Source organism: Cyprinus carpio, chromosome A13, assembly GCF_018340385.1.
Source record: "Cyprinus carpio isolate SPL01 chromosome A13, ASM1834038v1, whole genome shotgun sequence".
In the NCBI taxonomy this organism is placed as follows: Eukaryota; Metazoa; Chordata; class Actinopteri; order Cypriniformes; family Cyprinidae; genus Cyprinus; species Cyprinus carpio.
This window is the reverse complement of record NC_056584.1, coordinates 23387548-23415368: the sequence shown is the minus strand read 5'-3', so window position 1 is coordinate 23415368 and position 27821 is coordinate 23387548. Positions and strand designations below refer to the sequence as shown.

Here is a 27821-nt window from a genome sequence, read left to right as displayed (position 1 = left end):
TACACACCATCTGATACCATGGTACCAACACAGTACTTTTTCTAACAGTAGTAAATTCATCCACCACATTTTAAATAGTAATGTCTTAACTTCTTCTCGGTATTAAACATCATTCTTTGTTTTTGAAAGGGTTTTTGAGCATAAGCTTTAAACAGAAGCTGTATTGTAGGCTTGGGTTACCAGCGCGGAACCTTTAGAATCACGCACTGGAGCGAAACGGACTGTTTTTGCAGACGCACCGCTGCGCTCAGGAGAGTTTGAACAGGTAAAATCTGCTATTTTATAGGAATGTCGCTGGTTTATGCGTTTGTTTTATGTTTTTGGTGATGGGGCCTGCTCTGATGCTGTTAGAAGACTGTTTTTATCCCCCGCTACATGTGCGTATGTATGCAGAACGCATAGTTCTGTAAAGACCTTGACAGCTGATTAATATCTGATACCACTGCTGCGGTTTACAATGTTCTGAACTTTGAAACTCATCTTTAAGGTGATTTGAGAGCTTGTACCAGAATATTTATGTATTTTCATTGCTGGTTTTCTGGCTGATCATGTGATAATAAGGTGCCACTTACCTGGGGCAATTTTATTAATGTATTTCCTATTAATATTCATATTCATTCATATTCCATGGGCATATTTAAATTATACAATGCCCTGAAAACCTTATGACAGTGTTGTAATCTACAAAGATATTTCTGTGAAAGGGCACTCGACTTATTCTCTGATCAAGCTCAGACACCCTGATAAACAGGATCGATAAAAAAAAAAAAAAAGTTAAAAAAAAAAAAATTAAATCTTACGTGAGGGTGTAAACTGGTTCATTTTGACAGTTTTAAATAATCTCATAATTTTTATTTATTTATTTTTATTTTTTGCAATTGTATCAAACAGGATGGAATGCTTTAGAGTGAAATAAATCAGCTAATATCACAGAATCCATCCATTGCCAATTACTGATGTTTATGCTGTTGTTTTCCCTCCAAAATGATGCCACTTCCTGTAGGATGATGAACACTTAGATTTCTTTTCTTTCTTTTTTTCTTTAGGCAGTTATAGGCAGTTTTTCATGCTGGCACTCAAAAATCCACTCAAATCAAAGTATGTTGTGTGTGTTTATATTTATAGAAATTTAGAAATTTATACACACACACACACACACACACACACACACACACACACACACACACACACACAGTGGTGGCCAAAATGATTAGAACATTAGTATTTTCACCAGCTAAAAAATGATTTTAATGGTATTTCTATCTTTTGATATAGAGTGTCAGTAGGAAATATAAATTTCCATTTCCAAACATTAATTTTGCAATTAATTGTAATAATCCAGTGAGATTTTTTTTGGCAGCAACTTCTAATAGTTTTGGCCACCGCTGTATGTATATAATTTTATAATATCAATGTTTGATTTTAAATAATATTTATAGTAAGTATAGTTTAAAAATGAATATAGTTTTGCTTGCAAGAAAATAATGATATATTAATGTTGAGATTATTAAATTATTTGTTCCTCTCTTTATGCTATTAAAATTGAATTTTGCAGCACAGGACAATTTAATTGAACTGCACAAATGCTAAATTACGGTATAATTATTATCCTATTATTTTTTTAATCTAAAGTTTTGATTTAACTAAACCTGTAAGGTTCTTGATGTTAAAGTGTTTAATCAGTGTGTTCTCTCTTGTCTCTGCAGTTTAGGATGGCTCAAGCAGACAGCAGGGCTCTGGCTTTGGGAGTTCTGGCAGGGGCTGCTGGGATCAGCTTGGCGATTGTCTGCTTCCACAAAATAGGAGCAGGTGGTGGTGGCAGAGTCCTACACCTGAGCAGCAACGCAGATCACACAGCAGGCAGTCTGGGTCTGCGGACGGGCCAGGCAGAGGTGCTGGATCAGCTGGGTGCTCTGATCCACTGTGTGTCTGAGCTCAAAGAGGAGGTTAAAGCCTTGAAGGATGCACTTCCACACCTGCAGGACAATGTCAGAGATCATCTTCGTCGAACTCCCACCAGGAGAAAAAGAGCAGGTGTCTCAGCTAGAAGTGAAGGACAAAGCTCAGAAGAAGCAGAGAGTGAAGGAGGGTGAGTTTACTGAGATGCCAACTTGGCAGGTGTTTCTTTTTTAATTTATAGAAAGGCAGAAAATGCTTCTTCCTGACAGATATTACTTAATGTGGTATCTATGTGACAGCCTTAGTCAGCTAGCTAGATTCTTTGTTTAGCTAATACACCTTCTGCCTGTCAGTCATTTGGAACATACATTATTTGGAAACAGAATGAAGTGGAGAGAGCTTAGAAAGTGGATTTAACAGTTTGGAAACTTTTAAATCCACTTTCTGGATTTTTTTTAAAGAAGTCTATTATGCTCACCAAGGCTGTATTTACTTGATCAAAAATAAAGTAAAAACAGTAATACTTTGAAATATTACAGTTTACAATATAATCAGTGTCACATCCTTCAGAATGCATCAGTTAAATCAAGTTAAAGCATGAATATGATACAAATAATAAGATTATGAATTAAATAATTTAAAATTTTATATATATATATATATATATATATATATATATATATATATATATATATATATTGTTTACTGTAAGTGTGTGTGTATGTGTTTACTGATATATATATATGTATATGTATGTATGTATGTATGTATGTATGTATATATATATATATATATATATATATATATATATATGTATATGTATATGTATATGTATATACATGTATGTATATGTATGTATATGTATGTATATGTATATATATGTGTATGTATTTATTTCAATTAACAATAAACATAACCAGAACTGTTCATTTTCTTTACTTTCAATATGTAAGTATTAGAACTCAAATAATAATTTTTATCTTGATGCTTTTATTTTTTTTATTTTTACTGATAGCTAGAAAATAACTAAATCAAGATTTCAGACTGTGCCCTCAACTAATGTTATAGAAACAAAATTTTTATTTATTTTGGTATTTTGTTTTTGTCATCCATACTCTGGGCAAATTGAAAATAATTGAGAGCTTTAGAAGGATTAGAAGAGTGTGCATAGCTGAGGTGTGATTCAGCGAGAGAGCCGAGAACGTTCCAAATCATGTGTTGTCTGAGCTCTACTGCCTCCAGTCATTCATTTGAACAACTGTTCACTAAATTCAGCACTAAGCACTTTACAAGTCCATTCCAGTCTCACTGAACTCTCCTCCCAAAACCATTCAGAAATATTCTGCTTTGTTTTCCATAGCATTAAACTTAAGTTCTTATTATTTTTGAGACATTATGTTCTTCAGCACGTCCAAAATGATTTGTTTTTTTAAGCCACTTGGTTTGTGAATCTTCGCCTCCAAATACTCCAAGTGTAAAAATAAAGGAAACACTTGAGGCGTTCAGTTTTCATAAGTTGTTTTTGTATGTCTCTTTGGAGCGTTTCTAGACCATGACTGGCTTTTGTGTTTCTCGGTTTTCATGGTTTTACTTTGAGCAGGTAGGATGTGTGTTTTAACACTACATTCTAGCGCAGGACGTTGATTCATGAGAGTGTGAGTAGTTTGGTCTCGGAGCCGCTTGGGTTTCAAAGGACCGTTCATCTGTCAAAACCGTTTCCTCCTTTCTGTCTCTCTTTAAAGCACCGGCTGATTAATCTGAAAGAGTGACTGCTAAGTTATCACAGCCTAAGTTTTACTGTCTCATGTAGGAACTTGTAATTTCTGTCACCGTTCCTACATTGCTTGAGTGCAATCACATCACAACTTGCCTTAGTTGCTAAAGAATGTTAATACTTGAACATTAAAAATGATACTACTTATTATGTTTGATTGCTGTAGATTTAGAAAAAAAGTTGTTGTTTACATAAGAGGCAGACAGGTCAGATCACAGATGCGTAAGGATGGAATGAGTCTATTAAGGATGCTTTTTTTTTTTTTTAATCAAATACAGTAAAAACAGCAATACTGTGCTCTTTTTACAATTATATAATTTTCAGCATGATTACTCCAGTCTACATAAATCATTGTAATATGATTTGCTGCTCAAGAACCATTTCTTATTATTGTCAATGTTGAAAACAGTTGTATTGCTTAATACTTTTGTGGAATCCATGATACATTTTGTTCAAGATTCTTTTATTGATTAGAAAGTTTTACTTGTCACTTTTGATTTATTTGATGTATCCTTGCTGAATAAAAGTATTAATTTCTTTCAAAATAAAATCTGGCTGACCCCAACTTGTAGCTTTGGGGGTTAGTACCATTCCAGAGGAATAAAGAAAGGACTTTGTGTCCAAACTCAAGTTTACTAACTGTAAATATTGTGTGCAATCCAAAACTACAACTACTACAAAACTATTGTGTAAAAATAATTATGATTTACAAGAACTGTTTTCCATTTTAAACTTAGAATTAAATGGAAAAGTTTTTAAATTTAAAAGTAGAATTACAATTAATAATGTAGCCCCTTAAATCAAAAACACACTGGCAGAGTACTGAATAAAGATTAGAACGAAGCTCAATCCCTGGTGTTCCTATCACCAAGGGTTTCTTTGATTCCTGGGCTGTGGGATATTTCCTTTGACTGTCATGAGCGACCGTCTTTTATGTAACTTTGAAGTGCCCTGAGAGGTTCCAGCTCCATCACATCCCTGCAGAACTATCGCTCGAAGTCTCAGATGTTCTCACGAACCGCGAATGACGCAAATGCTTTAGGTGCCAGCTCTTAATGGAAGCCTTTTATGTTTTCGCTTTTTCTCCAGTCTTTCATTTGTACCTTAACCTGTAATTAATGTTTTTACACTCATCTCGGCTGCTGAGAGTGTTAGTGCATGCCTGCAGTCATTGAAAAGGGACGTTTTTCTAAGACTGTAAAAGTTAGGCAGGTATTGCGTTCCTTGTTGTAAGAAAAATAAACAACCCTCACAGTGTTTTTACATGAAAGCCTTCAGGTGTCAGTCTGAAACAGGCAATCCCAATAAACAATTAATTAGCCTGCTTTACATGTGCAAAGATTCTGTGGATATTTTGCATGTAAACACTTTATGAATGCATATCCATTACTGACCGCATCAGTGACCTTTGTGAAAACACCCATAGGTTTGTACATTCATTACCAAATTTGTGCTCGGCCTCCAAAGGGAATTCCTTCACCTTCTGTCTCTTGTGTAGGAAAAAAAACCCACACATTTTAAGCAGGTATTTTTGACCTGAGCTTCCAGAAAGTATTGTTTAGATCGAGTATTTCGTAATGCACTTCAAAATCCACTTTGTCTCTGTAATGTGCATGTATTTGAGTCCATTTTTATGTCTTAAATGAAAGGAATAGTTCAGCCAAAAATGAAATTTACTGAAAAGTTATTCACTCTCAGGCCATCCAAGCTGTAGATGAGTTTGTTTCTTATTGGAAACACATTTGGAGAAATTTCATTTGCTCACCAATGGATCCTCTGCAGTGAATGGGTGCCGTCAGAAAGAGAGTCCAAACAGCTGATAAAAACATCACCATAACCCACACGACACAATGACACTTCCTCTCATGAAAAAGCCATCCTCAGTTGTCCTCTCCCATCAAAACCAAAAACATTTTTTTTTTTTTTTTAGAATCGTTTTGGACTGGTTTTGCTTTAAGCAAAACTTAATCTGTGCATATTTCTCTCCTGATTCAGATAAGACAAAAATATGATGATGGATTTGTTTCTTACAAACACACAGCTTTTTGCTTCACAAGATGTTAATTGATGGACTGTGTGATGGAGTCTTTTGGATTGGGCTCTCATTCTGACGGCACCCATTCACTGAGGATCTATTGATGAGCAAGTGATAAAATGCAAAATTTCTTCAAATCTGTTCCGATGAAGAAACAAACTCATCTACATCTTGGATAGCCTTATGGTGAATAATTTTTGGGTTAATTATTCCTTTAAATTGTCACTTAAGTTTTCCAAAATACATTTAACCTAATTAACATGTACGTTACATCCTTGTTGTCAGGAATGGACATTCCAACAGCAGATACTTGCTCACTGTCTTCTCTACTATGTGCTACAGGTATATAACCGCACTGACAGATTCTGAGGAAGAGGAAAGTGGCGATGACCAAAAACCACTGCAGGAACCAGTGGATGAACTCACTGCTCTGCTGCGGAAAGCAGACCGACTGCACAGCTCTAACGGAGCAGAGAAATCACAAGGCCTGAATGCTCTGCTGGAGAGGAAAGCAGAGGTATGTAAATTACAGCTCAAAAGCTTGGGGTCAGTATGATTTTCTTAATGTTTTTGAAAGAAAATAATACCTTTGTTCAACAAGGATGCATTAAATTGATTAAAATAATTTTTCAAATTATTTATATTTTAAATAAATGCTGATCTTTTGAATGTTCTATTCATCAAAATAATAATAGTAATAATAATAATAAATAAATAAAACTTTAATAAATAACTTTATGTAATTTATTCATATAAATTACATTTTAAAGTGTATATATATATATATAAAAACATCAGTTATTTTAAATTACAATAATATGTTCACAAAATTACTATATTTATGATCAAATAAATGCAGCCTTGGTGTGCATAAGAGACTTTCAAAAACATTTAAAAATCTTCCTGACCCCAAACTTAGTTGTTACGATGGCTTCTGGTTTATGATTAAAAATGTTTTATTAACACGCTTCATGTATGTGCTTACAGTTTGATCATAAGTGCCAGTACCTTTGGCGGTTGTCCAGAGCCTATGCAGATGCACATGATTTTGCTCGAGACCTTGCAGAGAAGAAGAGCTGTGCTGAGAATGGTAATCACAGCTTTTCTGATTACAGGTTGACATGTATTTATACATTGCAGATATGTATATCAGAATTGGATAATTTGACTTAATGGTTAAAATTGAATCCTTGGTTTTGATGACCATGAAATGTCATAGAATTATCAGCATTTGGTGGCTTTTCTCTGCAAATAATGATTCATAAAATTAAGTGTGATTTATTAAATTAATTAATTGCCATTTAATTTAATTAATTAAAGTTAGAAAAAAAATGATTGACAACCCTAATGAATTTATAACCTATCTTGACTTATACATGAAATCACAACTACCTCTAATCGTGAAGTGTTTGCTGTCTTTAGGTTGTGTCCTGTATTTTGCTCTTAATCTGTTTGCGCTCTTGATTCTCATTATGTTCCTTTTTTACTATTATGCCTTTAATTGCTTATCTACAGTCACTTCTTTGTATGTAGGCTTTAGTGTCAAAGACTTCGGAAGCAGACCAATTATCACTTCTATTGAAATCTTTAGAGGAAGTATGTCTTATTATTCCAGCGGTGAACAGGTGTGTGATTATCTGCTGAAAAATAAATGTTTTAATTTTCATTTTATTAAGGGGTGAAAACCGATTGGATGCTACTAGTCTGTCACATCTTTTTTAGTTTGTTTGCGTTTTTCATTTTAGGAAAAAAAGTTGGTGAAACGGTGATTTCCATCAATCCACTGTGTGCTGAAGGTCATCAGTGGTGAGTTATTTAAAAAAAGTTTTTTAACTTTTACACAGCTTATTTCAGTTTCATCTTTTAAAATATCCATTTTATTTTTAAATTTCATATTAATATTTTATTTTATTTCAATTAACAAAAATATATTTTTTAGTAGTTTTAATTTTAGTTTTAGTTAGTGATAACACCACTGACTACTAGGGTCCAGGTTTACTAAACAGGGCAAATTAGTGTTAGACTGCAATCCCATGAAATTGCAGATGGGAGTGGAAAGTTCTGTTGGTAATCTCACTGCACAAAAAAAAAAAAAAAACACTGACACCTCTATAATGTTGTAGTAAATCTGTTAGTAAGTCTTGCCCTAGATCTAAATACATTGTCCAAACCTAATAAAACTTGGAGAATGAATAAATCCTTATAACTCTCCAACGATTTGATTGAGAAACTTTAAACTTGTATACAATATAATCCAATTCCCAGCCTTTCACGTACCTCTTACTGATACCTTTTAGCATAGCTTATACTTGCTTATACTGTGATATTGTGTAGCCCATTTATTCAACAAATTCAATGTGCTCAAATTAGTTTCAAGAGTTTTTGCATTATTCAAGAGCATTTTCAGAAATCTGGCCTTCATAAGTATAGAAACACATTTGCACACTTGTTTGCAGCACCTGGGCTCCTGTGTGTTTCTGTGGATTTCTGAATGTATATGTGGGTGTGCGTGTGTGTGGATGTCCTGCACCTCTGGATATGCTCACTCATCTTGCAAAACCTCTTGATAGCATCACCACACCCCAGGAATGTAAACACATGCAAAGACAGCCCCAAGCTAACATATAAACACACACACACACACACACACACACACACACACACACACACACACACACACCTACTTAATTGGTGTTACTTATTTCTGTGTTTTTGTTGCACTATAAGTGTATATACACTACTGTTCAAATGTTCGTGGTCACAAAGTTTTTTTTTTTTGAGTATGAAGATTTTATTCACCAACAATGCGTTAAATTGATCAAAAGCAGTAGTAATGACATTTACATTGTTACAAAATTGTTCTAAATTTTAAATAAATAAATATTAAGCAACATAACTCATATCAACATTGATAATAATTATTCATAATATAATAATAATTATAATAATAACAATAATATAGAATTATGTTAGAATGAAGGATCATATGTCACTGAAGACTGGAGTATTGGCTGCTGAAAAATTCTGATTTGTATCACAGTAAAACATTTTAAAAAACATGAAAATGTACAAATATTGAATTGTAAAAATCACTCTTTTTAGTGTATTCATCAATTTATTTATACTGTATTCATTCATTTGTCATGCTCATCAGTCATGAGCATGTAAGAGACTTCTTTTAAAAATATTCAGGCCCTTTAATGGTAGAGGCTTATTTTGGCTAATTTAGAGGATTTACTGACTGACTGACTAAATATGTGGATACTTTTGTGCTTGTACTTCTGATAATGTTTATATAGTTTTGAAATGTGAATAACAGGCATTTCCTCACATTGAAAGACACATGATGACTTGTTTGTATTGTGCTTCACAGCTTCATGTATTGCATAATGTTAAATATCACTCAACACTTTTTAAAATTTTCATATCATCAGAAGTTATATCCTGCCTAATCCAAGAGCAGGGCAAGCTGCCTGTTGATTTTCTTTTAGTTGAAAACAGTTGATTGCATGACAGCTTTCCATAGACCAGGTCAGTTTTGGCTCCCTTTAGTTTAATTCTTTAGTTTGACTGTATTGATGGCAGTCGGTCAATAAAATATTGTAATATGTAGTGTTAATTAGATTAGATTAGATTCAACTTTATTGTCACTGTGGAGAGTACAAGTACAGAGCCAATGAAATGCAGTTAGCATCTAACCAGAAGTGTAAATAACAGAGTATATAAAATAAATATAGAATGTGTGTGTATATACATTAAGCTTTATGACATATAGTGCAAGTTATGACAAGTTATGATCTCCCTGATGGGAGAGGAGTGAACAGTCTGTGATTGGGGTGAGAGGAGTCTTTGATGATACTTCTCACTTTCCTTAGGCAGTGTTTGTAGTAAATGTCTTAAATGGAGGGTACCCCGACACAAGTGGTGTATTGGGCAGTTTTCACTACCTGCTGGAGGGCTTTCTGGTCCGAAACAGTGCAGTTGCCATACCACACTGTGATGCAATTTGTGAGAATGCTTTCAATAGTGCAGTGGTAAAAGTTCAGCAGGATGTTGGGGGACAGGTGAGCTTCCCTTCGTTTCCTAAGGAAGTAAAGGTGCTGTTGTGCCTTTTTGATCAGTATGGAGGTATTGAGGGTCCAGGAAAGTTCCTCAGAGAGATGGACACCAAGAAACTTGAAGCTCGCCACACGCTCCACTACAGCCCCATCAATGTAGATGGCAGTGTGGTCCTTCTTAGTCCGCCTGTGGTCTACAATCAGGTCTTTTGGGTGTTGAGTGCAAGGTTATTGTTGGCACACCACATTGCTAGATGCACGTCCCTGTAGGCTGTCTCATCATTGCTGCTGATCAGGCCTATCACCGTGGCATCATCTGCAAACTTGATTATGGAGTTAGAGCCATGCACAGGTATGCAGTCGTGGGTAAAAAGGGAGTAGAGGATTGGGCTCAGCACACAGCCCTGTGGTACCCCAGTGTTTAAAGTGAGGACAGAGGAGGTGTGGTTACTGATCGTAACAGACTGTGGTCTGATGGTAAGAAAGTCCAGGGTCCAGTTACAGAGGGAGGGGCTGATGCCAAGATCACAGAGCTTGGAGATCAGCTTGGATGGGATCACAGTATTGAAGGCGGAACTGAAATCAGTGAATAGCATCCTGACATATGTATTGGTTCTGTCCAGGTGCGTCAAGGCAGAGTGGAGAGCTGAGGTGATGGTATCCTCAGTTGACCTGTTGGATTTGTAGGCAAACTGGCATGGGTCCAGTGTTGGGGGCAAGCATGTTTTCAGGTGGGAGAGGACCAGCCTCTCAAAACACTTTCCAGTAATGGGAGTAAGAGCAACTGGGCGGAAGTCATTGACGCCTACTGCACCAGCATGTTTTGGTATGGGTACAATGGTGGTTATTTTGTAGCAGTTGCGAACAATGGCTTGGGCCAAAGAGAGGTTGAAAATGTTGGTGAAGACCTCAGCCAGCTGTTCTGCACAGGCCCTAAGCACTTAGCCAGGGATGCCGTCAGGGCCGGCAGCTTTATGTGCATTCACCTTACGCAAGGTGGAGCACATGTCACTGGTGGAAAGTGTGAGCGGCAGGTTGTCAGGTGTGAGCACAGCTTTGATGAGTGGTTCTGTGTTTCCACAATCAAAGGGAGCATAAAAGTTGTTAAATTCATCAGGGAAGGTTGCATTGCTGGTTGGGGATGTGCTGTTTGCTGGTTTATAGTCTGTGAGGGCACGGATGCCTGTCCACATGCGCCAAGGGTCATTGTTTTTAAATCTGTCCTCAATGCGCAGTTTGTAGTTGTATTTAGCAGATTGAATTCCCCTCTTCAGATTGGACCTGGATAAGTTGTAGGTTTCACTTTCGCCAGATTTGAAAGCAGCATCACGTGCCTTCAACAGGAGCCGGATTTCTTTGTTCATCCAGGGTTTCTGATTGGGGTACATTGTAATTCATTTTACATTTTAGTACATTTTAAGTTTATTGTACAAATATTACACATATTGTTAATGTCAGTTTCGATTCTTCTTCAAAGTAAACCTTTGGATGTTTTCATTTTTTTATCCTGCATTAGTTGAAAATAATAAAAATTATCTCTTAGAACAGTAATAGTACAATTCTCCTCAACAAACTGCTTCATTTGCATTCTCATAGAGACTTAGCAACTGCATAGCAACTGCATAGCAACGCCCTTGTAATCACACAACACTTTAGCATGATCATTTTCAGTAAATGCAGTTTGGTCAATCATTTCTGAATAAACTTGAATTAGAAAGTCTTGATACAATGTCCATCTTCAGCTCTTCTTTTGGCATGTAATTTGTTCAGTTGTTGGGGTTTGACGTTTATTTTGTCAGATTTCCTGAGCTGAAGGTTTTTGTCATTGTCTCATGGTTAAAGCTGGTCATTTATTCTTCTATTTTGCATCATAGCTGGTTTTACTTGCAAACAGAGTGGCAGTTTGACCTTCAATGGCAATGGCATCTCTTGTCATTGAGACTTTATTGAATACCCAGCTCAAGGTGATAAGAGAGAACTTTCTGTTCTGAGCCGAGAGGTGAAAGGAATCTGTTCTTTCTGTCGATCAGTTTGACACTTACACCTCTTTGTTTGTGGCCAGTTGCTCAGGGGTTTTCTCTGCCCATGAGGAAAATACTGATTAAGCTTACATAATCCTCTGGCAGCCACAAGTCTTAGTGTTCGACTGATTTATTTTTGTTTCTGTGTGGTTTGCGTATGCATGAGTGTGTATGAGTCTATATAATAGTTCAGCTCACTGAAAGGACTCTAAGCACCTGCCAGAAACAACCCTTGGCCAAACCACACTTTTTCTTGTACAGTCCCTTCTCTCCTTCTCCTGGTATCATTTTCATTCTGTTTTTGCTCTCTGTTTCTCTCTCTCTCACTTCCTCTTTCTCCCACACATACATTTCAAGATCGAATAAACTTTACAGAAGTTTCACTCCAGAACACTGGAAACTGCCTGGAGCTCACAAAACCTCTCTGACCTGTTCTGAGCATAAAGAATTACACTAATAGAGTAACAAACATCTGCTTGTTTTCTTTAACACTTTTGGGTTTCATGGCCGATGAACTCCACTGAACTCGACATCATCTGCTTCAAGTTGTCTTTTTAATTATACATCTAGATTTGCATTTCCCACAGGAAATATGAAAACATGAAAGACTAGTCACAAGTTAATATTCAAATAAATGCTAGAAAGAATATGTTTGAAAATGCACAACTTAGCAAGCCAAAGGCAACAGTGGCAAGGAACCAAAACTCCATCAGTGACAGAAATGGAGAAAAAACCTTAGGAGAAACCAGGCTCAGTTGGGGGCCAGTTCTCCTCTGGTATGATAAAACCAGCATGGTGTGGTTTAATTCCAGGCTGCAATGCAAGTCTGATTGAGGAGAGGACTTGTCTGGTTCTCGTGCCAATGACCAACGATGTCTTCACAGGGGATCTGTCTATAGGGCTCGTCTAGTAGACATGGTCTCTGCTCTCAAGTACTGTGGAGCTAAACCATTCAGGTCTTTATGAGTAATTAGCAAGATTTTAAAATGTATGGGATGTTTAATAGGGAGCCAGCTAATATGGTCATACTTCCTGGTTCTAGTAAGAACTCTAGCTTCTGCATTTTGGACCAGCTGGAGTTTGTTTAGTGTGTAGAGCAGCCACCCAATAAAGCATTACAATGATCTAACCTTAAGGTCATGAACGCATGAAATACCTTTTCTGCATTTGACATTGAGAGCATAGGTTGTAATTTAGATAAATTTTTAAGATGGAAAAATGTGATTTTACAAGTGGTAGAAGTATGGTTTTCAAAAGAAAGATTGCTGTCAAATAGCACAAATAGGTTCCTAAATTATGGTGAAGAATTGACAGCACAGTCATCAAGTGTTAGACAGTGTTCTAGATTACTATATGCAGAGGTTTTTGGTCCGATAATTAACACTTATTTTTTTTTCAGAATTTAGCAGTAAGAAATAGCTAGTCATTCAGTTTTTCATATCAGCTATGCATTCCGTTAGTTTTGTGAATTGTTATGTTTCTTCGGGCCGCAAAGGAGCTGAATGTCATCAGCATAACAGTACAAGCTAACACAATGTTTTCTGATGATTTTATCTTCCAAGGGTAACATGTTGTAAAGCATGAAAAGCAATGGTCCTAGAACTGAGCCTTGTGGTTCTCCATACAGCACTTATGAACGATATGATATCTCTTCATTCACTTCTACAAATTAATAACAGTTAGATAAGTATAATTTGAACCATGCCAATGCAATTCCACTAAAGCCAACATAATTTTCTAGTCTATTGAAAAGTATTTTGTGGTCGATAGTGTCAAATGCAGTGCTAAGGTCCACTAGCACTAATAGAGAATTACAACCACAATCAGATGATAAGAGCAGGTCATTTGTAACTCTGATGAGAGCAGTCTCAGTGCTATGATATGGTCTAAATCCTGAATGGAAATCCTCAGAGATACAATTTTTCTCTAAGAAAGAACATAGTTTTGCCTTTTCTAGTATTTTTGACAGAAAAGAGAAATTTGTGTTCGGTCTTTAATTAACTAATTCTCCACGATCAAGTTGTGTAGCTTAATAACAGCCGGTTTGAAGGTTTTTGGGACATATCCTAGTGACAATGACGAATCAATAATATCCAGAAGAGGATCTATAACTTAGATGGTATGGAGTGGTCTAGTAGCTTAGATGGTATAGGGTCTAATATACATATTGTTGGATTAGATGATTTAACAAGTTTATACAATTCTTCCTGTCCTATAACAGAGAATAGCCAGTCTATCTGTTACCTGACCTGGGCCCCAGTTAGTCAAGTACCATATATGTGCTACATTTCTAGAGAGAAGAGCAGCACCACCCCTGGAGGGATGAAGACCATCTCTTTTCAACAGGTCAGGTCTGTCCCAGAAACTTGTCCAATTGTCTATGAAACCTATGCTATTCTTTTTTTATTCTGCGGGCACCACTTGGACATCAAGCCATTGAGTGATGACAGTCTGCTAGGTATCTCGTCACCACGGTTAGCAGGGAGGGGACCAGAACATATGACACTGTCTGGCATCGTACTTGCAAGTTTACACACCTCTTAAATGTTATTTTTAGTGATCTCCAACTGGCGAATTCGAACATCATTAGTGCCAAAGTGAATTACAATCTAATTGAACTTTTAAATTTGCCAAGATGTCAGGAACTCTGGCTCCTGGTAAACATTGGACTATGGTGGCTAGTGTTTCTATTTTCATGTTCTGTACAATAGAATCACCAGTAACTAGGGCACTTTCCTCAGGTTTCTCAGTGGGTGCATCGCTGAGTGGGGAGAACCTGTTTAATGTTTTGATGGAAATGGAAGAGCTGTGTTTTGTCCCACGACTATGCCGCCTCACAGAAGCCATTACTCACTGTGATTGTTGAAAGATTCTGACTTACCACAGTTGTTCGATGAACTCATGAAAAATGGAGCAAGAGAGAGAAAAGAAACAGAGCAAGAGATAAAATAAATGGTAGGAAACACAAGTGACAAGCTAACAGAATGTGCTAATGCGCCGTGCCAGTGGTTTAGATTAAAAAGCAGTGTCAAATTAGTTTGATAGATAATATCAGACATATGATGAGAATTAAGTTATATTTTAGCAGTTTAAACAACAGAGTGATCAATTACTCCAGTCTACAGTGCCCCATGATCTTTAAGAAATAATTATAATATGCTGATTTGCTGCTCAAGAAACATTTCTTATAATTATCAATGCAGAAAACAGTTGTTCCACAATTTCCACATTTTGGGTGGAAATCATGATACTTTTTTTCAGGAAACTTTGATGAATAGAAGGCACAGCAATTACTTGATTTTTTTTTTTTAATCCTTAACATCTTCACTGTTATTTTTGATCAGTTTAATGTATCCTTGCTAAATAAAAATATACATTTCTTTTAAAAACAGAAATTTTACTGACCCAAAATTTTTTATTGGTGGTGTACATATTGTAGTACATTACAATCATATCAATTACATCATATTGTTATCAGTATTCCTCAGCATAATTCTGAGTATTAAATACAGTTGACAGTTGAGAAAATTAATCGTAATTAATGAGTTGATTTAAATTATGCTAATTACATGTATAAGTAAGTAGCATGTAAAAGGAAATTTTCATTTACTCAAAGTGTAAAAAAAATACATTTAACTGATTTTGTTGCAGGACATTCTGGTGAAGAATAAATAAATGAAATTAATTTCAATACACTGCTGCTTTACAAGCATATCTGTTGCTAGTATATTTCCACCAGTATTGCTTTGAAACAGGTATTTGCACATTCTTGTTCATAAAGTATCCACATATGGTAAACTTTTTTTATCATTGGGGATGTTTACCCATAATGCCCCTATGGAGGGAAACCCCAGATTCCTGGAGTGAGGAGATGTCAGGTGTGTGACGTGCTCATTCAGCTTGCAGAACTTCTGCCACTGGCTTTCATCACTTTGCTGTGGTTCAATGTTCAGGCCTCCAGGCATTGCCAAAACATGACAGCAATGAATAAAAATGCTTCACAAACCAATCTGTGAAAGGAAGGGGGAAGGAATTATCCCCGGGAACATTGAGCAACCTTCTCCCCACCTGTACTGTCTCTGCCAGCAGTTGTTATTAGTAATCACTTCTGGTATGTATTCATGTTGCTTCAGTTCAAACCTATTTGCAGTTCATCGAGGTTTAGACACACTAAGAGCTATTTTTGGTGGTCTCCGACTTTGTCCATTCACTGAAGTTAATTTTGAACTGAACTATTAGTTTTGGCTGTTTTCACTTTGTTAGCTCTGTTCAAAAACCAGTGTCTATTGTCTACACAGGCAGCATGACTGAAATTGACCCGTGTAAGTGACAGGTTTGGAATGCTATGCACAGGCAGCAACAAATTGCAATCAAATAATTTCAGACTTTGATATCGGCATGTTGCAAAGCTAATAATAAATTTGTCAGAATTGCACAAAATCTTTGTAATCCTTGCAAAGAAGATATAATGTTGCTGCCTAGATTTTGGAGCAGCCATCGTGTCAAGAGCATGCCTATGATTACTTCAAAGTGCTGTCTATGCAGACAGCACACTTAGTTTTGGAACAGAGCTGTTGATTTTAAGGCATTTGTCATCTTTGCCCCCCAGAGATCTCATCACAAACTTTGTGATCTTCTGTTTTGGTTGGTCATCCTATTTTTGGTGTAAAGCGTTCAATGCAATTGTCCTTCTCTGCACCATTGAGTCTAGGGGTGTAAATCGGATGGTTCGTCACGATACGATATGATATCGATTCTCATACCCAGCGATACGATATTTTCCGATACTTCAAAAAATTCTACGATACGATTACGATTCGATTCGATACAGGAGTGTATCGATCGAAATATCGATATTTTGATATTTTATATCTATTTTAAACAACCATCTACATTTTTATTAACTCACAAATGCAACCAAAATATATAACAAGAACATTTATCTGAAAATTTTACAGTCTGTACCTTAGTTGGGACATTCACAAAAAAATAGGCCTACACATTTTTTTAAATAATAAAGAAAATAAACAATTGGAAAAACAATTCTGGCTGCTACTATAGGCTCAGTGCTAAAAATCTTTTCTACAGATAACCAAATTACAAGCAATAGCAGAAAATAACTACAATACAGCAAAGACACAAGTTCAATAAACAGTGCTTTTCAGGTTTTTCAGCTCAGTCAAAAATAAATTTTCAGGTACGCTACAGAAATGTAATAGGCTAATCAAATGTAAAATAACTGCACAGTCTTCACTCTATAAATTAAATATAGATGAATCATTTCTGATGTTATAACAGTTATTTAGTCAGGAGCAGGGAGCACTTGTATTTTTCTTTGACAGCATTAGATTTGTTATTAGTTTGATTTCACTTTAAGAACGAAGCACGGATTTAATATACACATGCCTTTTCTTTCTGAACTGTTTACGTTAAGACATATGCATAACGACTGTGTTTACTAGGATATTCGTCAAAATGCGCATTTTGATTTAATTTTGTCTGTATTTAATTATCCATGAATGTGAAATTGAAAATGTGGACAGTGCCAAATAAGGTGCCTATTTATACTACAGATATCGATATATTACGTGTGGCATTGATGCATCGTGTTGTCAGACATCGTATCAATGTATCGATCCATATCGATGAATCGTTACACCCCTAATTGAGTCACAGTAGCCAGAAAGAGAAATTGCCAAAACTTGCCCAAGTGTTTGTTTGCTTTAGGAGAAAGTAGGTGAAATATGTTTCTACACCATCTGTCCTGCAGCAGTGCCAAGCTTAAAGAACCAGCTTCTCAGCATGGTGATGTAATGTTCATTCATAGTCATCCTCTATATGAAAAACAAAAACTGCTGTTATTCAGTTCATAGTCAGACTTCTGACAAACAGCATAAAGTCTTAGTCCACATTTAAGATTTTTCTGTTCACCTTGACAGGAACAGACAGTTTGAGCAACACATAAAGTGAATTTATTACATTTTACATGCCATTTAGCGGAAACTGGGCAGAATTTCTATAATAGTCTATAGTTCTTATTTGGATGACATCGTTTTCATTCACACAACTTAGAAAACAAAGCAGAGTATGCTATTCAATTTGTGCAAATATAGTTTAATTGTCAAAAAATCCAATAAGATTTTTCCGTTGGCTTTTGGATTATTGCAGAAATTAAGCAACCATCAAAAGTTTATGATTCTTATACTTTTTCTTCATTATGATACTGTTCACAAATTAAAATGGATTTGGCCTAAATACAACTGCTAGAAGTAAAAAGCTAAAGGCAGTCTATAAATGAACTACGCAGGGTCACATGACTCCAACACCACCACCAAAAAACCTCCAACAACTCTTTCAGTCTTTATTTATTTCAGGATGATGGAACTGGAAGTGCTAAATTCAACTCTTTTCTGGGTTTTGGCTTCCAAAGATATGTCATCCCTGCAGCACTATTGGTTTAGCCTTATAAATGCAGTTTGGTTTCCAGATTTCTAAAAACTCTGTCCTTACTCTCCAAAGTTGCACAAAGTCAGCCAATCAGATTAGATCTTGCTAGATTGAGAAGTTCAGCTGGTCAGTGAACAGACTGTGGGTGGTCCATGGATGTGCCGCTTTTTGTTACTTGAATCTCTTTCCTGCATGCATTTAATTTTCCTAGCCAGTAAAAGAGCTTTATTCCCACAGCACAACTCCTACACACACACACACACCAGTGTGACTGAGTACAGTAAAGGCTGATTTATACTCTACGTGTCCGCAAGTTTGCTTGTGTGCGTGCTGAAAATATGGCATCATCGCAGTGTTGCCGGAAGTTCGCTTTGAGTGCGTGTGAACTCATTTCGCATGGCGGTGTGCACGGCATTTTTTGTAACTTTCCACACAGCTCCGCATCCGTGGGTGCGCTAGTTTTTGTTTTTTCTAGCAGAGCATCCACGTCTGTGATGGTGTTTGTGTGAAACAGAAGCAGTTTAATGTGAAGTTCAAACTCCATCAAGTGCTTTTTGTCAGAAAACAATGCTTAGTATTTATTTCATTTTATTTATTTATTTTTTTTGCATCGTTTGGCCCAGACTTTTTATTTGAAGTACGTTTTATTTTTATTGTATAAAAATAGAATTAGAATTCATTTTGCTACTAATTATACACTATTTGCTTAAAGTTGTCTTGTGTTTGATGCGAAATAAAGCCAATCGTTTAAGATTGTTTTAAGTTTGTACATAAAGAAATTCTTAATTCATCAACTCATTCATCACAAGACTTGTACCGGCAAATGACGACTTCTCACCGGTGATTCACGAAGGTTTAGAGGACAATTACTCCTCGTCGCCCCCTGTCGTTTCATAGAATAGTACAATGGCAAACGTGACAAGTATAAAAGCCTTGTCTGTTTCTTTCTTTCTTTCTTTCTTTCTTTCTTTCTTTCTTTCTTTCTTTCTTTCTTTCTTTCTTTCTTTCTTTCTTTCTTTCTTTTCTCTTTCTTTTCTTTCTTTTTCTTTCTTTCTTTCTTTCTTTCTTTCTTTCTTTCTTTCTTTCTTTCTTTCTTTCTTTCTCAAGTAAAATAGCTGCACAGCCTCAAGTAGCAACATGATAAAAGACATCAATCTTTATTAAATAGCCTAGTTAAATGTGTAAATATTAATAATCAAAATAATTCTTCTGCAGTTTAGTGCATTAGTTTAAATGTTGGTGGTTCAACTTGGCACAGGTGTGCATTAATTAGCAATTTACAGAGGCTTGGAAGGTGGTTTATTCAGTCAGTGCAGTGATAAGAGTCAGATTTTCTAATGAGAAATTAACTGTAGCACTTATTAGATCGTTTGAAGAGCTGATGTTAATTTTGTCCAATGGTGCTTAGATAGATCATAGCGTGAAAATATTGTAAGCAAGTTGACAAAAAAGTTGAAATATTTCTTTATTAAGTTGTTAATACTTTTATTAATTAGAAGTATACTTCTTTAATACAGATTCCAACCTTCTTAGAATTGACTCATAAACTTTTGGATAGTCTCCAGTAGCCAGTTACTCTCCAAAACTATCCATAGTAGTTTTATAATATTCAAGTCAGGTGATTTGTCTGGCCAGGGCAGGGCATCAGTTGCAGTTTTTTCATGGCTGTTGGCTTTGTGATGCTGTCTGTGGTCGGTTTTTGTGGAAACAAGCCCTTCAAGGTGAAGACTGATGTTGGATGTCACTTTGCAGCAGTAGTTCCGTGGTGTTTGGACACAATCCTCCTTGGTGTTTGATGGTCCCTATACTTCATGTTCGGTTTTCACCCACTATGTTTGTTTTGTTTTTTTAACTGCAGTCTACACAAATGATATAAACCCCTAATTAATGGAATTTAGCATAGCTTCAGTTCATATATTACTAATTACTGTTTTCTTTATATCTTTGCACAGGTATGCTATACATTGTGGGCTCCTGTCAGAGTATGACTCTATTCAGAATAAAATTAAAAATGGTTATCTTTTTAAGGTGAGTGTGCATATTTGTTCTTTACACAATGTTCACATGTTTCTTATGTCTTGGTTGGCAAATGTGTAGACAAATAGCTTTATTGCTCCATTGTAGAACATTGCACTTAAAAATATTTCAATCCAATTAAAAAAAATAATAATTCTATATATATATATATATATATTTTTTTATATATATATATATATTATTTTTCTATTTCTATATATATATATATATATATCAAAAGCATATTTTTTTCTGTTTATATTAAGTCCATCCTGTCTAAAAATATTGGAACAGTTCAGATGGACTGTTTACAGCTGAGCTCATGTCAACATAGGAAGTAGTTACGTCCAGTTTCTTCCTCTTTTAATTACTTCCAAATGCTCCCAGTTACAAATCTGACCCTTATTTACACATTTATTGCTGTGCTTTCTGTAGAGAAGAGTTTAAGGGCAGTAAATGATACAGTGATCTGAGCATAAGGTCGTTTTGGTTGATTTCAGTGGTTGCATGTGTTGATGGGAGCATAGCATCAGCTTCTGTGAGAGTTAGGGTTTATAATCTTATCTGAGACGAGAGGAAATGGAATGAGGGTACCACACGCAGAAAAGTATTTCATAAGAGGAGATCAGTCTCTGATACACGTAGCATTTTATCTTAGCTGTCAGCTAGATTTCCAAACACCACACACCTGCAGAGCCCTGGCAGGTGAGCTAGCAGAGAGAGAGAGAGGAGCTGAATGACAGATGCGTGTGGTGGGTTTTTCTATGTTCGTGCGAGACAGTTCAGCAAAAATATTTGCGGTATCTCAGCTGTAGAGATCAGCAAAAAAGACAAGTCTTGCCACATAGAAAGTAACCTCTCACTCTCTTCCTCTCTCTTTCTCTCTGTCTCAAGGATCATCTGGATAAGGCAATTGAGTTGAAACCTGAAGATCCTCTGTCATATTACTTGCTGGGCCGCTGGTGTTATGCTGTGAGTAACAGAGCATTTGGTATTAGTGTGTTTGGGGAAATTCATGACATTGTGTTAGTTAAAGCCGGAATCAGGGTTCCCACGCTCAAAAAAAGTCTGGTAAAATCAGGGAATTTTTTTTTTTTTCTCTATTCCAAAACTATAATTTTTTCAACAACAAAAAATAAATAAATAATTTTAATTGATGGAACTGAATATAGTGAATATATACTACCCTCGAAAAAGTCTGGGTTTGAATTTTTTTTTTAATCTGTTACGATCACCAAAGCTGCATTTATTTGTTCATACGTACAGTAAAAACAGAAATATTGTAGAATGTTATTACAGTTTAAAATAACTGTTTTCCATTTCAATATATTTTAAAATGTAATTAATAAAAAAAAAGCTGTATTTTCAGCATCATTACTCCAGTTTTCAGTGTCACATGATCCTTCAGAAATCATTCTAATATGCTGAATTGCTGCTCAATGAACATTATCAATGTTGAAAAACTTCTTAATATTCTTTGGTGAATAAAAAGCTCAAAAGAATGCCATTATTTTAAATATTTTGTAACATTATAAATGTCTTTACTGCCATCCAATGTATCCTTGCTAAATAAAAGTACAGATTTCTTAAAAAAAACAACTTTTGAACAATAGCATACATTATAATTATTGTGAGTGCAGTCTGTTTGAATATATAAATAAAATACAATAAAAGTCTTGGAAATTCATTGATCAAAAATGTGTAAACCCTGAGTACATGAGTGCTGCAAAATTGTTTTTAATTCAATACACACACACACACACACACACACACACACACACACACACACACACACACACACACACACACACACACACACACACACACACACACACACACACACACACACACGTTCTTAGTCATGATTCTCTATAAATCTATTTTATGTGCAGGTGTCACAGTGTACGTGGATTGAGAGGAAAATTGCTGCTACTCTGTTTGGAGAGCCACCCAGTGCCACAGTCCAGGATGCCCTGCAGAACTTCCTCAAGGTGGGCATTTGATCACTGGGACACACTGGTGATTGATTGTGTAAAGAGCCTCTTTATTTAGAGTCCAAACAGTCAAATAAATGTATGAAGTGTATGTTAAGAATGTTTGGGAGGTTGACAGTTACAGTTTTTTACTGTGCTGAGAAGTTTTCTTTAAATTTAGCTGAATGCCAAATGCCAAATTTAATTTTATAAACATGAAATATGGTAGTTAAGGTTGAGATCAGTTTTATAGCCATTTTGACCTTGTTTTTATTTGATTAATTTGTTAAATTTAGTTAATATTTGTCTTTGTCTTTTTTGAGGTAGACTGATTTTTTTTTTACTACTTGTCTCCTTCTTGCCTTCTTAAGTCCAACAACCTCAGCAATGAAATCAACCAATCCTGTGTCCAGATTTCCCTGCCGTAGGCTGTGCAGATATTCTCTTAGTACAGTATGTGCTGCAGAGAGATTTGTCTTAGAGGTCCCAGATTAAATATCAAACCCTGTTCATTTATGAAAGAGCTTGACCTTTGTTCCTACATTCAGTGTTTTTACATAAGTTCTCTCCTCTGATGTTCTCCTGTCCTTTGTATCTCACCCATTACTACTTATTTAAAGAGTCTGTGCTTAGACTTGTTGCACCCTGCCAAGACAACACAACATTCTATAGAGTTATACAACAGCATGTCTGATTAAAGGAGAGAAACTTTTTATGATGAAAGTTGTTCTTCATCATAAATCATTAATAGTCTCATTTTGGGCAAAAAATGGACACCAGGCAAATATGCCAACAGCCTATGACCAAGTAACATGTTGTCTCTTCATCTACACCTTCATACAGAATACAGCTTTATATGCTACATGGCCAAAAGTATGTGGAAACCCCCTTCAGTGTAATGGGTTTCAGCTACACCTGTTAATATTAAATGTTCATTATTAGACGTGTGTGAACAGTTAATATAGATTTTCACTATAAAATCCACATCTAGTAACCATAAATAGCTGAAAAATAAAGTTAATATCATTCAAACTCCATTTATCAAAAGGTGTAGGAAAGATGTAGTTTTTTCTTTGTTGAAAACATAAGCCCATATATATATGTCTACTGCAGCGTTTATATTTCGTGTGCTTGTGTAAGTCTTGTAAATGTCAACAGGGTTATTCATTGCTCTGATTACAGAGTGGAGGTGTACAGCCTGCAATGGTAATTGTTTAATATCTCATTTAACACGCAGATTGTTGGAGAATGTACCCTTGACGTTTGCCTGCCAACAGTGCAGTCCTTCATTCAAGAGAGATGTGTTTTTCATGATCTCATTTAATTAACTACACCTGAAGTGCAAAAAATCTGTTACATAAACAGTCTGTGTTTATATATCAATAGTCTGTAGTCAATAAATAATTTCAGTCTGACTGTGGATGACAGATTGCATTTGCTAACTTTGTCTTTTGTTTAATTCTACAGGCAGAAGAGATCAGTCCTAAGTATTCAAAATTCAACTATGTGTTTTTAGCCAAGGTAATGACTCTTTTGCTTGAGGTCTTGACTATTTTATTAAGGAACTTAATATTGATTATAAAAAATAATGACATTGGGTATTTAGCTGGCTCTGTTCAAAACCAAGTGAGCTGCCTTGCTGACTACAACCTACATAGACAGCTACCTTCCAAAGCAGCATATATTAAGTATTAACCAATATGAAAAAAAAGCAAATATATGCAATTAAAAAAAAAAAAAAAAAATCATCAAATAATCCTGAAAAAAGTATCATGGCTTTCACAAACAAATATTAAACAGCATGTCAACATTGATAATAATATGAAATGTTTCATCCGTTATACATGATTTTAACATATATAATAATATGAAATGTTTCATCCGTTATATTATGAATATTTTTGAGGGTAAAATTTGAGACATAGAACAACTCTGTCCTTGGCGTGGCCGTTATATTATGAATATTTTTGAGGGTAAAATTTGAGACATAGAACAACTCTGTAATTTGCTTTTTTGTGTTTTTAGTTTTTAGTTTTTTTTATTTTTATTTATTTATTTAGAACAGTTTCAGCTGACCAATGTGCATTACAGCATCAAAATAAAAAAAGAGTAAATAGAGCATCAAAAAAAAAAAAAAAGCAAATAAATAAAATCACAGCTAAAAACCAAAATTATATCCACATTTAAAATATATAACAAAATATAAGAAATAAAAATCAAAAATCGAGTACAGAGATGGAACATCAAGGGACATTGTAAGCGATGGAGAAGTAATGTGTTTTGAGTAGAGATTTAAAAACCTGTAAAGTAGCAGCAGATCTAACATGAACTATTAGGCTATTCCAGAGTTTAGGGCCTACAACAGCGAAGCCACGTTCACCTTTTTTCTTTAATTTTACTCTAGGAACAGTGAGCAATCTAAGATTACTAGATCTAACAGCTCGAGAGGGGTTATGTAGGGAAAGCAGTTCAGATAAATATGAGGGAGCTAAGTTGTTTAAAGACTTAAAGACAAAAACAAGGATTTTAAACTCCACTCTAAAACACACAGGCAACCAATGCAGAGAAGCTAAGACAGTAGTGATATGGGTAAATTTATGCAGGGCCATTAAGAGTCTTGCTGATGCATTTTGGACCAACTGGAGACGGGCCAAGGTAGTAGTATTCATTCCACAATACAGGGAGTTACAGTTTTCAGTGCGTATAAAGTTCTGTTACTCAATACCAGTAAGACTTACTGGTTGTTCTTTTTAGGAACAAACCTCAAGAGTGTTACCTTTCAAAAGAGACCAAAACCATGCATATACTCCAAATGGTTCAGGAACAGCATGCAGTTTACTTTGGGTATGCCTTTTTTTAGGCGTTTTAGGCAAATTTTACAGAAACGCTAAGTGGTAAAGTATTAACTGTTATGTGATTTACAAAAAAAATTAATAAAAAGACTGAAATCTCCTAAACTATTTGTAATGGCTACATTTTAATAACATGTTAAATCCACATTAAAATCATACAGAAGTGGGATCATAAATTTTGCTGCCTCAGCTCAAATTAGTCTAAAGTAATTTTTGCAGGCGTACTTAGCTAATGTTTGCTTATTACTATTTTAATCTCATTATTTTTAATCTCACTGCAATTCAAAAGTTTGACGTCAATAATTGTATGTATTTGTTTGTAAAGAAATTAATCGTTTTATTCAACAAGGATGCATTAAGGGCACATTTTAACTTTTATTCATCAAAGAATCTTGTAAAAAATGTATCATGGTTTCCAGGAAGATAACAGCGCACAGCTGTTTTCAACATTGATAAAGTACAATTTAAAATATATTCAAATAGAAAGCAGTTATTTTAAAATGTAATAATATTTCAAATAATCCCTTGATAATTTTTAGCAAATAAATATATAGCCTTGGTGAGATTAAGAGATCTCTTTTAAACTTTTGAACAGTAGTACAGTATATAATTGACATTTGCCTGATGTCTTCCACCAACTTCAATGGATTTTTTTCCGCCTGAGCTTTAGATAATCTTACATAAGTACGCAACACACTTATGCTGTCTACATAGGCAGCTCACAAGATATTGAAAATGAGCCAGTAAAGCCTTACAGGAACATTGAGAACATTGTAATGGTTTACTGTAACTGCACCTATATCATGTTTCTCTTGTTAGTGTTACAAAGACTTGGGCCAGAAGAGTCAAGCCCAACAGATGTGTGACGCTGCCTCTGCAATGAGCATTGAGACTAACGAGGTGTTTTTCTTATTCTGTTGAATCTGATTTGTTGAAATTTGGGTCTCTTGTCATTGTGATTCTTTCTTTTTTCTTTGGGATGAGGAAGCACAGAAGGAATTGGACGCTCTTGTCGCATCACTTTAAGTCTCCAACAAAAGCTGTCTGTCTTTGTGTTCTGTCTCTTTGAACCGGACTGTAGATGTTTACCCACAAACCAACACATGAACTACTAATGTTGGCCAGGCCATATGATTTACCAGCAGTGTTATGTTTATTTTTATTTTATGCACAGAATACTTTATATGTTTTGCAGGATAATTTCTTTTAATTCTTTTTGACAGTTTTTTCCCCCAGAACATTTTAGACATTTACAGTAACAGTTGCAATACACAACGTGGTGCCATGACCATCAGTGGCTGCTGTTAGATTTAATTTAGAATGAATTTCAGTTTCATTAAGGAATAGTTTGCCCAAAAATGAAACTTTGCTGAAAATGTACTCACCCTCAGGCCATCCAAGATGTAGATGAGTTTTCATTGGAACAGATTTGGAGAAATTAAGCAAAAGTTAAATATGTCTTGATGGATTTGTTTCTTACAAAAAACACAGCTTTTCACTTCACAAGATGTTAATTGATAGACTGGAGTTGTGTGGATTACTTTGTGGATTATTGTTAAGTTTTCATCAGCTGTTTGGACTTTCATTCTGACTGCACCCATTCACTGCAGTAAATCAATTGGTGAGCAAATGATGTAATGCTAAATTTCCCCAAATCTGATCAAATAAATAAATAAATACATTTAAAAAATCATCTACATCTGGGATGGCCTGAGGGTGAGTACATTTTCAGCACATTTTCATTTTTGGGTGAGCAATTTCTTTATTAGTAATAATATCTTCAAATACCCACAAAAAAAGGATAATGTCATCTTTTAGATTTTGTAAAAAGACAGATAAAAATGGTTTAAAATTACAGTGCTTTTTGGATTATTTGGGTGAAGTGACCCCTTCAGAATGCACTGATTATCAGCCATTGCCTCCTAAAAGACAATAAGCCAGATTTTTTGGCTATCAGCATAAAGTCTGGAGCAATTTGCAGCTAATTCTGGCTTAATAGTAAGAAAGGAAAGATCTGTCTTGTCTGCATTAAAAGCAACCATTGAGAGTTCCAATTGTTTATTTATTTATTTATTTATGTGTAATTAGAATTTCTAACTATTTTTGTCCATCCAAAATTGTGAATGTAGCTACAGATTGTTCATAACTTAAAAAACAGCTTGACTATAACGTTCTCTTTTGGAAATCTAGTTTACCTATTGATAAATGTCTGAAACAAACCTTTGAAGAACATTTAATGATTAGTTCTCATTTGGGAAAAAAGCTGCTGATATGAAACTGCACAAAATTGTAATTCTGTCAAATATTTGAAACTTTTCATAGCATGATCCTCCCTCTAGAAATGCAGTCTTTTGCAGGTTTTATTAGGGACAACCAAACAACTCAATCTGGATTTAATCTTGTTAATCACATTCTCTTTGTGGAATCTGTTTTGTTGTATTTTAGTTTGAGCAGACAACTTGAATGACTTGTTGATTTTAATCTATATGCATTATTTTTTGACCTAAGATGATTGCGAAATCCCTGACCATCACTACATCAGAGAAATTACATGGACCATGAAAGTCTAAGGTCATTTTCTCCCTCTTGTTATTACTAATATTGTTTTAACATCATTTGTTGGTGTACAGCATTATTAATGTAAGCGTGTTTTATGTTGCAAATGATGGCACTTGTTCTATATGGTACGTTTATTTATTGGTGATCACTGAGATTAGGTGATTGTAACCTAATGCATATTATGATC

At 35.2% G+C, this 27821-nt stretch overlaps 1 protein-coding gene across 3 annotated transcripts; it reads left to right on the top strand.

Moving 5' to 3' along the window:
• Positions 1 to 186: 186 nt before the first annotated feature.
• Positions 187 to 26532, top strand: LOC109100458 (regulator of microtubule dynamics protein 2-like). Of its 3 annotated transcripts, XM_042769383.1 has the most exons (12): positions 209 to 265; positions 1047 to 1098; positions 1707 to 2089; positions 6051 to 6225; positions 6696 to 6798; positions 7454 to 7514; positions 20187 to 20262; positions 21145 to 21222; positions 22143 to 22241; positions 23691 to 23744; positions 25895 to 25975; positions 26054 to 26531. In XM_042769383.1, the coding sequence occupies exons 3-12, from the start codon at positions 1713 to 1715 to the stop codon at positions 26099 to 26101; spliced, it is 1152 nt and encodes a 383-aa protein (XP_042625317.1). In that variant the 5' UTR covers positions 209 to 265; positions 1047 to 1098; positions 1707 to 1712; the 3' UTR covers positions 26102 to 26531. The 3 variants fall into 3 exon arrangements, with proteins under 3 accessions (XP_042625318.1, XP_042625319.1, XP_042625317.1); XM_042769384.1 differs by lacking the exon at positions 1047 to 1098 and having other exon boundaries at positions 187 to 265; XM_042769385.1 differs by lacking the exon at positions 21145 to 21222 and having other exon boundaries at positions 208 to 265; positions 26054 to 26532.
• The last annotated feature ends 1289 nt before the right edge of the window (positions 26533 to 27821 follow it).

Excerpts from the sequence above, each read along its gene's own strand:
- LOC109100458 (XM_042769384.1), top strand. The coding sequence starts at position 1,713 with ATGGCTCAAGCAGACAGCAGGGCTCTGGCTTTGGGAGTTCTGGCAGGG. Across the intron at positions 2,090-6,050 it reads GAAGCAGAGAGTGAAGGAGG|GTATATAACCGCACTGACAG; the intron begins GTGAGTTTACTG and ends TATGTGCTACAG. Across the intron at positions 20,263-21,144 it reads AAAATGGTTATCTTTTTAAG|GATCATCTGGATAAGGCAAT; the intron begins GTGAGTGTGCAT and ends CTCTGTCTCAAG.